Here is an 11742-nt window from a genome sequence, read left to right on the forward strand (position 1 = left end):
AGATAAATAAGTTGCAGTTTTTATTTGTTTTTCAATACAACTTATGTAATATAAACGAAAAATAAGAAATACTTTTGTATACACTAAATTATTAAGGCTTGGGTCTTGAATGTTTCATACATATATAAAAAACCAGCACAATGTAAGCATTTACATTAGGCTTAATAATATATTAAACAGGTTTATCAATAGTGGAAAAAAGAAAACGAAATATTCATTGAAACAATCGAAGATGATGAGGAATTGGCGTACTTAGGTAACGTGTAATTAAATACTAATTTTGTTGGGTTTATCAGCTGCTTCTCAAGCAACTCAAAGACGCGAAGAAATCCAACTGACCTATATATAACCATAGTCTGAATATTAAAACAGAAATCCTTCGCCTACATTTCAATTAATTTAAAACGCTGTCGCACTCAACGAGCTTCCTATCCGTGAATGAAAGCTCAACCGGGGGACGTCAATTCACTGCCTGTCGGCGACCAGTCGTATCCACCTGTCCGTCTGCGTCCTGCCACCTGTACTGGTGGTACTGGTGGGCGGCGCGTTCGCGGCCCGATAATGCCGAACATATGGCGAGTCGCATGCGCCGAACGAACGCACAGGCCTTCGATGCGAATATTAAGGGTCCTGCTTTAAATTACAATTAATTTTTAATTAGGCTTAAATTAACATTTTCAAAGACGCTTTGGAGCTGCATTAATCAATTAGCGTACTCGTATACAGAATGCTCAGGCAAGGGGGCACGCAAGTCAAGCGAAACAAAACGAAATATCTTAAACTCTAACTTTGCTCATCACAATTGGTACTCGCTGAAGGGAAGCTGATTGTATTCAGGGGCTGGTTACCTAATCGGGTTTCATTTCCGGCTGCCAAAGAGTTTGCCGCGCGCTGCAGGGAACGAAATGATGAGTTTGCTTTGGTCTAGAAATGTTTGACTTCACTCTGGCACTTACCATGCGATGTGGCTGGGGACAGAGCGTGCGAACTGGCGTGCCGTTTGATGCGCGGAGTATCCCTTAGCTCTGAACCAGATGCGGAGGAGGCACTTGTGCAGGCATTTGAATTGGCCGTCACATTGGTCAGGGTGGACACTCCGCTGCACGAATCCCCTGTGGTTGGCATTGATTTGTAGCGCTGCAGCGAGGTGCGCGGCTTCTTCGGCATTGTGGCCTGCTGCACTGCCTCTTCTAGGGCGTTTAGCCAGTCCTCGCCCTCGCTTTCGTCTTCCAGAAATTTCATGTAGAAGGAGGGTCGCTTTGCCGTGTGGTGCCTAGTGGGTGTGGTGCTTGTGCTTGATTTGGGAGGTTCATGGTGTTCTATTTTCGACTCCAGTTGCTGGGAGGCCTCAAGCAGGAAGAGATCCGTCTCCGAGTCGTTGAGGAAGTCTGCCATTGGATCGGAGGCAGCTACAGGGGAAAGCACTGGCTCTGGCGTAGCCTTCGTGCAGGTTAATCTTGTGCGGGGAGCAACAGGTGACGGAGCTTTAGGAGTTTTTAGTGGCATTACTGGTTCGGACACAGCTATTTGCTCCAACTGGCTATTGAGCCTAGCACAGCGCTCCTTAAGAAGAACATTAGCCCGCATCTGCTGTGCCCGCCACTGCTCATTGTCCAGTTGGCTGCGTCTATCCTCGACGCCCTTAAAGGCTATCTGCCGGCGTCGTTCGCGCTGGCTCAAACTGCCTATTTCCGCGGAGTCGAAGCCACTGTCCGTGGTGGCATTGCTGCTTCGGTTCCAGCGCCAGCCCACCTCCGGACTTTCGGTGGCCAGTGTCTGGGAGAAGAGGCAGCTGGGCGAAAGGCTGATGTCCAAACGGGGCGAGAAGTCCACACTGTCGTCCAAGCTGGGCTTGTGTTTGTGTGGTGGAGTGCTCTCCAGGTCGGACGTGATTCCCACTACTGCTGAGGAGTTGGGCGAGCCGGGAGTGTCCACGGATACACTTACATTGTGCCCTGTGCGTACGCTCTGTGGTGAAGCTATTAACAAAGGATTGTTTTATGGATATTCCTGATTTTTCGAGCTTGGAAATCCTTACCACTGTGGCGCTTATGCAGCAGACGCGTGCTGAGCGTTAAAGATCGCCGTTTAAGTGCGTTCTCCATAACTTTGACTTAACAATAAAGTGAACTGCAGTCAATTATTTAACTAATCAAATTTGTTTTGTTTTGCGCTGCGGAATGCGCTAAAAATTAAAGTAAGCCGACAGTGTTGCCAGATGGCACTGTCAAAACTCACATGGTCACTCTGCTATTCAACTCGTTTTGTTTATAGCCCTTTTCCACTTAAACGCATAGTTTAATAAAAAAATCCACTCTCCAAAATCTATGAAAATATTTTATCTTTAAAATACAATCAATTTAAATTTTCATCTACATATGTTCTTTTATATAATGGCTGACTTGATGATATTTCTGTTACCACCAATGCAAGAAATCAGTTATTTGAGTACTGAGACATCCATTGGCACATAAATCCATATATCGCAATAAGATGAACAATAGGAAATTGTCTTAAAGAAAGTTTAGTGTATAAATAAAATAGTGTATAAATTTACATATAAGTAAACTTACGGAGTAAACGTTATAAAAATAGAGAAATGTACAAATATACAAAATATAATACAAAAAAAAAAAAAAACAAAGATATCTATAATTTTTTTTTGTAACTTTTAGTATTTTATCTATCGGAGTGCAAACATTCTGGTAGGCGGTCATGCTTTGGTATTTGGCAACACTAAACTCCGGTCACACAACAAAATGCTTATGGTGATGTGTTAAAAAGCGAAATTTTGAATACAATTTACTGATCCAGAAAGATGAACTACAATCCAAATCCGGGTATGCGGAACCGTAAGTGGGAGAACTGTAAGGATCAGGCTACGCAAGCAAGTATACCTGAAGGATGTCCGGTGCAGCCACTCCGGAATTTCCCCACCCGCCGCTGACCGGAATCGGAATCCGGAGTGCTGTCACTGTTTACGTTACACGTTACCCCGTTTTGTGCGCCGCTCCTGGCTTCCACTGCATCCTGCTCCCCAGTTTCTATGCCTGCTGTGCGTTTCCGTTCCGTGATGCGTGTGTAGCTTGAGTGCCTGTGTTCCCCGCTTCCCAGTTGTATCGTTTAGATCCTCCGGCACTAACTAATGGTTGCTCTGTCCCAAAATAGCCTCAGCTGCCGGTCGCCCAAGGCCGCCGAAGCGTGTGAGTGATGTTAACGCCATGGGACCCTCGGCTCCGATGATGGGCGGTGGCGCCACCTTCATGGCCCCGCCCACCGGCCCCGGAATACTAGATCCCAATATGTACGGAGCACCTGCTCCGGCCCCGGTCAACAGCTATGGCTTCGACCCCAATCTCGGCCAGCCCTCGCAGCACATTCAGCAGCCACCACAACAGCAGCCCGGATACGGATATGGAGCACCACCTCCCCAACAGGCGGCTGGGCCACCCACCTACGGAATAGGAGCACCTCAGCCTGTAGCTCCACCCACTGGACAGTACCCACAGTTCGCCATGTTCCAGCAGCCCATCGTGCAAGACATGGCTATGCAGTACGGTCAGAAACTAGCGGATCAGGGCAAGCAGATCATGGAGAATCAGTTCGAGAAGTGGGTGCCCGTAGCCAAGCTCAAGTACTACTTCGCAGTGGACAACGCCTACGTGGGCAGGAAGTTGCGCCTTCTGTTTTTCCCCTATATGCATAAGGTGAGAGTGGTGAAGCACAAACGGAGAAACCATATAAATTACATACTCCTTTCAGGATTGGTCCCTGCGCTACGACCAAGAGCACCCAGTGCAACCACGATATGATGTTAATGCGCCAGATCTCTATCTGCCCACCATGGGCTACATCACATACGTGATCGTAGCGGGTTTGCTTCTGGGCATGCAGAAGCGATTTTCGCCGGAGCAGCTCGGCATTCAGGCCTCCAGCGCCATGGCATATAGCATTTTCGAATTGGTCATTTACTCCCTAGCCCTGTACGTAATGAATGTGAAGACGAGCCTGAAAACGCTTGATCTGCTGGCATTCACTGGTTATAAGTACGTTAATATAGTTGTCTGCCTGATGGTTAGCACGCTGTTCTTTAAGTCTGGATATTATATAGCACTGGCGTATACCAGTTTCTCCTTCGGTTTCTTCATGGTGAGTTTGCGCTTGCTCTACACTTGTGGAGCAATCAGTAATCTTACCTTCATTGTAGCTCCGCACGTTGCGGACGAAACTGCTGCAGGACAACTCCCCGGCTGCGCCCAGTGGAGCCATCAACTACGATCCGTATGGCAATCCACAGCAATTTGACTACAGCGGCGGGAAAAAGCGCAAACTCTACTTCCTGTTCATGATCGTCGCGGGACAGGCGCTGTTCGCCTTCCTGCTCTCCAAGCACCTGTATCTGCCCGAGGCGGAGGTGCTGACGGTGCCCAAGACCTTCTAACCCACAGGCTTGATAGGTTAATTTGCATACTCCTTGAGTTAATCGTGGCCAGGGTGGCCACTCACATGTCGAACGATTCCACAGAGCCTAGGCATTGTGTTTTCCAGCATGAAGTTTGTGGTTGTCTCATTTGAGACTCGAGCGAGAGAAGCATATTTTTGTTAGAAACAAACACATTTTATAAATAAATACCAGCTATGAAAACTAATTTTTTATATAATTTTATTGAAATTTTAGTCTTTTTTTACTGTAACGTGTTCTTGGTTGGTTTTGCTTGCTCGGCTCATTGTTAACTTATTGGCTAACATCGCAAGGTGCCGACTGTTGTTTCTCCTGGCTCGTTATAAAATATATGTGTGAAATGTTTGTTGCTGTGTTGGTTCGGGTTTCAGATTTCAAATTTCCGATCACCGATTTCCGGTTCCTGTCTGCATTTAGTCTAATTTGTTCGGTTGTCGTCTGCATGCTAAAACGTTGCACTCGGCGGCTTGCATCAAAAAATAAAAGGCATACGAATCCATAGTATTAGTAATGATAACAGTTCCTACTTTAGGTTAGTTCGTGAGTTTACATAGTTAGATAGTTCGTCGTTGGTTAGTTTGGGGCCTCGACCGCAACTCAGTACATAGCACGATGTGTAAAGACGTCCACTTCTCATTCCCTTCCACTCCATTCCTCTATTTGATTCTGTTTATTTTAGTTCGCTAATGCAGTTCACTTCTTCGTTCTTTTGCTTTATTTATCGTGTGTAGTGTAGGCTAGCACTTAGTAAATAGTTATAAACATGCTTTGCTTTGTTTTCAACAAATTCCACGTACTAAAAAAATAATACATTTACAACTAATAATTTAGATTAAACATATACGTTTGTTCTGTTGCCTGATGATGCTGCGTATATAGATCGTAGTTATGTTTTACATAGCTATATATCGTATATATACATATATGTATATATGTATATATATTACGGGTGTACGGTGTGTCGTGTGTGGTTCATAAACTCATTTAGGCTACATTTGGAATACAAAATACGCAACATAAAACCTTTAAAACTCTTGCTCCTATCAATAAATTACCGAAATCAATCGCCTAGCTTTAACCTAGATCACCGACTGCTTCTGTTGCTGCTCCTGCTCCTGCTGCTTGACAAGATTACGCTGATAGTTGACCAAGTCCACTTTATTGAACTAAATTACCGTCCCGCCGGGCGCCGCCGCCTGTCCAGGTGACAAGTGCTGAGTGGCGTGCTGTCAAAGAAGGGTATATCATTAAAAATATTGCCCGCTTCGAGTCTATAGAATCAAGGTGTCGCACTCACCGTGGCATGACCTGGCCGCGCCCAGGTGTAGATGAATCCATCCTGGCACGCCGTCAGGAAGCAGTCCTCGCGAAAGATCAGCGCCGTCAGCCGCTCGTGGGCGATCTTCTTGCAGACCAGCGGCTCCAGCAGTGGGCACTCATCGAAACGGGGGCAGGCAGGAGTTCCGATAAGCTGCATGGGATCGAAGCTGCTGACACCGGAGCCAGAGCCCGCTGCAGATCCCGACGCATGGGCGGCTGTGGCCAATGAGGAGTGGTGCGAGGACCGGCTCAGTTTCAGTGATCCGAAACTATGCGCCGTCGAGCTGCTGCCAATGGCCCCGGCTGCATTCGAATCCAGAGTGCTCGAGTGGCCAAAGTTGGAGGAGCTGCTGTTGTTACTCTGGCTGTGGTTGTTGTGTCCGCCAGTGTGGTTGTGTTGGTTGTAGCTCTTCAGCATGCTCATTGCCTTGCGGTGCTGACGGTGCGCGGTGGAATGGCTTCCCTCATAGCCAGCGCCCTTCTTTTCCGAGCTGCTCAGGAAACTGAAGTTCGAGAGACGCTGCGTGAGGCTGTTGAAGGCGCTGAAGCCGCTGCCCGAGTTGGAGGACTTGTTCGAGCTGTTGGAAGTCTTGCTGTTGTATCCCGATGTAGTCTGCGACGGCCTCTGTCCACTCCCGCTGCCGCCGCCTCCGTCAATGCTGTCTGACTTGGTGGCGCTGATGCAGTTGGGGAATTTGATTGAGTTGCCAGTGCCATGGTTGCGGTTGTTCTGCTTCGTTGAGGCCACCGCTCCCGCTCCAGCCACCGAGCCTGCGCCCGCATTCGATGAAGTTGAGGCGGGAGTGGCTGCCTCGGTGTCGCAGTCGTCGGGCGAGGATTGCGAGGATATCGTGCAGTTGGCGGTTGAGAACTTGCTGGAACTGCTATTGCTGTGCTCGCCAGCACCGTTCCCTGTGCCTCCGCCCGCTGCTTCCCGTGTTGGACTACAGCTGCCCGATTCCGCTTGCTGTCCAGTCGCTTGACCAGACATGGCCACTGGTCGGATTACCTTTATGCCGTCTTCTGCTTCCGCTTCTTCGTCGACACCACCGTTGAGATAGGCCCTTTCACTGTTAGCGGGCTGCCTTAACACCAATGGGTGGCGTAGAACGTCCTCCGTGATGTCCCATAGGCAGATCTGGGTATCCTGACTGACGGAGCCAAGTCTATAACTCATTAGCTTTTCGGCCGAAGAAGCGTCCGAGCGAAAGGAGGCCGAGTGTGGTCCGTTGCGGTCAGCGTGAACGGGTGTGGAGTTTCGGTCGAAACCCTCGAAGCCACCGTTGGCCGTGGAATCTCCGGAGAAGCGCGCCTCTCGCGAATGGGAGTACTCGTTCATTTGATTCTCATCGTCGCTGAAGTCGCCGCCATCCCAGTTTGTGTACGAGGTGGTATACGGGTCAAACGCTACCACAGAGACCCAGGACCGATGGCCCTGTCCGCGAGCCACTACACGTCGCTCGTGGAGCGACCACACAGTCACCAGGTCATCCTCGCCACCCACGACAATGTACTTGCCGTCAGGGGACCAGCACACGCAGAGGAAGCCGCCAAAGTAGGAGCGTGCGATTCCGAGCAGCTCCATGGTGTCGTAGTGAAAGACGCGCAGGAAACCGTCCTGGGAAACCACCGCCAAGTGAGATCCGCAAGGCGAGAAGCAGAACTCATTGACGCAGCAGTTGTCGGTGCTGAAGACCCACTTGAAGAGCGGGTTCCTTGTGGTCTTGGACTTGCTGGTGAGTATCGTGTAGCCGTCGCCAAGCTTGAAGGGCTGATAGCTGGGCGCTGTGGCGGCGCAGGGTAGTTCCTCGTTGTACAGGTACAGGTGACCTGAGGCGTGGGCGGCGAGGAACAGGTGCGGTGAGTTGGGTAGCCACTTTAGGCAGGTCACTTTGGTCTTGTCGATCAGTCGCTGAAAAACACACATAATAATCAGTTTGCTTTGAAGGGCTATATATATATATATCTCAGGTGGAACACTCACCTCCTCGTTGAAGAGCTTCCTCACTTCCCGAGGACCAACGTGCGGGGAGACCAGCTGGATTTGACCTGTGGTGAAGCCCACCAGAAGGGGCGCTCCCGTGGGCGTGGCCGAGCTTATGTTGAAGTCGTGGCAGCTGGGATTGGTGCCCTTGTAGAACTTCTTATCGATCGGCTTGCTCATCTCCGTGCCCTGAAAGTAAGTCAACAAGAGTCACTATCATCTGTTTATATTTATCTTAGTCGTTCTGAATTGCGTTACGTTTTCCTATTGTAAACCTAAAGAGGCAAGAAACTCTTTGAAATAAAACGTTCACTGAATGGAAGCCAAGTTTATATAATATCTTGTGACCAAGATGGAAATGTTTATAAGCTGTCCACCCTATTGATATCATAAGCTCGATGCTTTGTGCAACAAGATGCTATTGGATGAGAGCTTGTATAAACAAATCACTGAAATATAAGTCATCATCATAGAATAATTTTCAAGATTAAGAATATGAATGCAGTGAAAGTCAAATGGCAAAGCGGAACAGGCTCAAATAATTTCGTTTGAGCCAAGTTTGGAATGGAAGAATACGTTCAGTGGGTTGAAATAAGATTGGAAATTAACACATTCGGAAAGCGGAGTGGAAATTAACAGCTTGTTGGCGGAATCAGGTGGGAAAAGCTCTATGCAAGCCTTGCCAAGTTCTCGCCAGCAGATAACTATGGCAACAAAGAAGCCAGCTAAAGCAAATACATAAGGAGAATCGCAAGCTGTTGCCGCACAGAATGCCAAAGAATTAGAAACAGCTGCTGGGCAGGGGAAACAGGGCAAACACAAGCGACGCGATGAGCAATTCGGATGGTCGAAAGCCGCACCAGGATTACTCTATCGGAATGTTCGTTGACTACAGCAGGTGCAAACAAAAGTTAGGGTAATCCGCGCGCAGGGATGAGCTGAAACCGCTCACAACCGACTGCCTTCGAGCGCAATAAACATTCATAAAAACGCCAAACAAGCGAATTGATCATCAAGCGCTCGAAGTGGAGCAAATTAAGCACACTGGGGGGACACTGCATGCAAATGGCAAGGTATTTTAGGCCCTCGCCAATTGGCTGGTGCAATCCGCCTGGAATGCAATTGCCGGCAGCCTCTATTCTATCTCTGGTGTGATAAGCTCGCTGCACCGCCACCTGCACCATTTCTCCTCCATCGCACGTGCTTGCGCATGGAGACTATCTCTGGCCGACAATGTTTACCTTCTTGGCTCCGCGAAAGGAGTAAACGTAGAGATCTCGTCCGAAGTTGAAGCATATGCGATCGCCTCCTAGGACCTGATTGGTGGCCACGCCATTCTGGTCGACGACGCCGCCGTTCATCATGGAGTGCATGGATATGCCGCCGCCCAGACGCGCCTCCACAGTGTTGTTTCCGGCACTGTTGCTGTTGTGGTTGCTGTGGCTATAGTCACCGCCAGCGCCTCCATTCGATATTGCTGTGCTGGCTCCGGCTGCTCCCGTAGGCGACGCTCCCGGCGAGCTGCCATTCGTTGTGGTGGTGTTGGCTCCTGCTGTTCCGCCGCCCACAGGTGTGCCCACGCCCACATCCGAGCCGAGCTTGCCCTGCGCCGGACTGGGCAGGGTCACCATGGAGACGCGCACCTGCGGCGAGCTCTGGTTGCTGCTGTAGCCCACCCGGTTGGGCCGCGAGTATTCCGAGAGGGTCAGCAGGCGGTAGGTGCCCTCGCGGGTGACGAACTGCGTCTTCAGGTCGTCCTTCACACTGGCGTCCAGTTGGTTGGCCATCGCTGGTGCGGCTCCCGCTTCTGCTCCTCTGCTGCTGCTGCGCCTTCGCCGATCCACCGATCCACTCGGCACTCAGCCCATGTGAATGCCAGGTGCCAGTGGTGCTAGTGGTGGCTCTGCGGGCGCTGCAGTTGCTCCTACCCAGCCACGAAAATCGCTGGCTGTCGCCGCTAATTAAGCGCCGCGGGGTTGGGCTTGCCCTTCACTTGTTTTCTTCTTATAATTAGATTTAATTCCTTCACTACACCGAGTTTCGTGGGGCTGTGCTTGCACTGTTGTTGTTTCTGCCGTTGCAGCTGCGTTCGCCAAGTTTTCCGAGTTTTCCGGCCACTGCGCTGGTTGCCTGCATCACGGCGTGGTGGCGGCGGGGTAAGGGTGACGGGGATCGCGGTTATCGCATCGGCCGCACGCTTGCTTTTATTCCGCACAAATTACTTAATTTATTTCTAATTTCTGATTGGGCTTAGCGATGTGAGAAAACGTCGATACTTTCCGTCGATACTGTTCGATGTTCGAAGAGCTGGATTTACAACGCTCCAAAGACTGGTCACTCTTAACGATTTAAGGCCGAAATATATAAATTGCTTTTGTTATTACTTTCTTAAGACAAGTGCACTTAAAGATTTAGCATCTTATGTATAAAATATTTACGAGCATTATCATTGAAACAAAATATTTCCAGTGAAGGCAGCCAGACTGTCCAAAATAGTTTGCAATCAATGATGCCAATATTTTTAATAATGGGCAGCATTAAAACGCTTGGCGCGTAATTTGAATTTCATGATATTCATAAATTCCATTTTTTTTTATGAAAAATATGAAAATAATAAAGTTCTAACTTTAATGTTAAAGTTTTTAGTTATATAACCTAACTTTGGTTATTTTGTAAGTCCATTTTATGATTCCTTTTTCCTTTTTGAACTTTTCCAGTATTCATTTTTTTTGGTTTATCAATGGACAACCAACAAAATAAACAACATTCGACAGAAACCAATGACAGTGACTTGCGTTATTCCAGCCACTGGTAGTGTGTGTGTGGTGTTAGCCGGAAATGCATTTGGCATGTCCTGCGAAATTGGCCAGTGAAGAAGAAGAAGAATGAAGCTGCTGTTTTGCTGCCCTTCCGCCTTTTACTTGCTCCCATTTTCTCGTTACTTTGCACTGCCAATTGCATTGAAGTTCCCAGCTAAATCTCGTTTGGGACACATGTCTTTTGTCTTGGCATTGTCACCCTAGGAATTCCACCCCCCCCCCCCCCCATCAGCTTAGTCCGACCAAGTGGGATGGGCAAACAAGCGACGACCTCGAGCAGCGCATCGAACTCGAATCAATCAAGAGCGATTGATAAGAATGGCCACTTGAGGGGCCGGACTGCTTGTATAAAAACCATCTGCAACAGCAGGAAAATTAACCACTTTCACTAAAACCATGCATCCGCAAGGTGAGTATATGCCCTCGCTATTCGTCGCAATTCGAAGGACTAAAGCTGATTATATCCGATTAGCTTTTTCCTGGTCACTGGCATGCTGCCTTGTGCTGCTCCTGCTTCCGTCCGGAATCCGCTCGATGTGCAACGACTCCACTGAGCCGGGATGCCTCCACCCGGCGGAGCTGCAAATCCCCCAGCGTTATTGTTTGGACCCCACCAAGTACTGGCTCTGCAGCGCCATCAACTCGCAGGCGCACCTTCATAAGTGCCAGCCCAACACCGGATTCGATCAGGACCTCAACGCCTGTGTGCCATGGACCGCCTGGGAGTGGAAGCCATGCCAGGAGCCGCCCAGTCGTCCTCCTGGATGGAGTGGATGCTAAAAGAGTGAGCAAGTCCGTGTTGCTTGGCCACAATAATGGATTTAGGCTTAAACTAAAAATTATGTTTCACAGTTTAAATTTTGGTCATTTCTCTGATAAATGAAAATTTCCTTACTCTTCTTTATTACAATTAAAAAATTGTTGTGTTGGGTATAATAAAAAGCATAAAAAAAAAGGGAAATTAACACGTATAATTTGCATTTCAGTATAGAAAAACTATATTAAATACATGCTAATTTATTAGATTTGTATAACAATATCCGTTTGCAGAATTCAGGAGGTTTTTTTCACTGCAAAGATTAAACAATATGTCACGCTCTTTAACATAATTTAAGCAAATAATAACGAAAATATAGGTAAGCCAAATTTAAGTAGAT

At 48.3% G+C, this 11742-nt stretch overlaps 4 protein-coding genes across 7 annotated transcripts; 2 read left to right on the forward strand and 2 right to left on the reverse strand.

Annotated features, from left to right (window-relative positions):
• Positions 1-5: 5 nt before the first annotated feature.
• Positions 6-2230, reverse strand: CG6425 (uncharacterized protein). Its single transcript, NM_143240.3, has 3 exons — positions 2039-2230; positions 957-1979; positions 6-891 (listed from the first exon to the last, which is right to left on the reverse strand). Exons 1-3 carry the CDS (start codon positions 2103-2105, stop codon positions 860-862), a joined length of 1122 nt encoding a protein of 373 aa, NP_651497.1. The 5' UTR covers positions 2106-2230; the 3' UTR covers positions 6-859.
• A 481-nt stretch (positions 2231-2711) lies between these two features.
• Positions 2712-4647, forward strand: Yif1 (Yip1-interacting factor 1). 3 transcript variants are annotated; one of them, NM_143241.2, is made up of 4 exons: positions 2712-2867; positions 3169-3707; positions 3763-4149; positions 4208-4647. In NM_143241.2, the coding sequence occupies exons 1-4, from the start codon at positions 2819-2821 to the stop codon at positions 4439-4441; spliced, it is 1209 nt and encodes a 402-aa protein (NP_651498.1). In that variant the 5' UTR covers positions 2712-2818; the 3' UTR covers positions 4442-4647. The 3 variants fall into 3 exon arrangements, with proteins under 3 accessions (NP_651498.1, NP_733163.1, NP_733164.1); NM_170284.2 differs by having other exon boundaries at positions 2712-2852; NM_170285.2 differs by having other exon boundaries at positions 2712-2840.
• A 40-nt stretch (positions 4648-4687) lies between these two features.
• On the reverse strand, positions 4688-10057 carry CG6420 (uncharacterized protein). 2 transcript variants are annotated; one of them, NM_001300616.1, is made up of 4 exons: positions 9008-10057; positions 7767-7955; positions 5760-7694; positions 4688-5688 (listed from the first exon to the last, which is right to left on the reverse strand). In NM_001300616.1, the coding sequence occupies exons 1-4, from the start codon at positions 9551-9553 to the stop codon at positions 5629-5631; spliced, it is 2730 nt and encodes a 909-aa protein (NP_001287545.1). In that variant the 5' UTR covers positions 9554-10057; the 3' UTR covers positions 4688-5628. The 2 variants fall into 2 exon arrangements, with proteins under 2 accessions (NP_001287545.1, NP_651499.2); NM_143242.3 differs by having other exon boundaries at positions 5165-5688.
• A 916-nt stretch (positions 10058-10973) lies between these two features.
• CG14244 (uncharacterized protein) lies at positions 10974-11522 on the forward strand. The gene is made up of 2 exons (NM_144002.3): positions 10974-10994; positions 11058-11522. The coding sequence occupies exons 1-2, from the start codon at positions 10982-10984 to the stop codon at positions 11363-11365; spliced, it is 321 nt and encodes a 106-aa protein (NP_652259.2). The 5' UTR covers positions 10974-10981; the 3' UTR covers positions 11366-11522.
• Positions 11523-11742: the final 220 nt, after the last annotated feature.

The sequence above is a fragment of the Drosophila melanogaster genome, chromosome 3R (genome assembly GCF_000001215.4).
Source record: "Drosophila melanogaster chromosome 3R".
NCBI lineage: Eukaryota > Metazoa > Arthropoda > Insecta > Diptera > Drosophilidae > Drosophila > Drosophila melanogaster.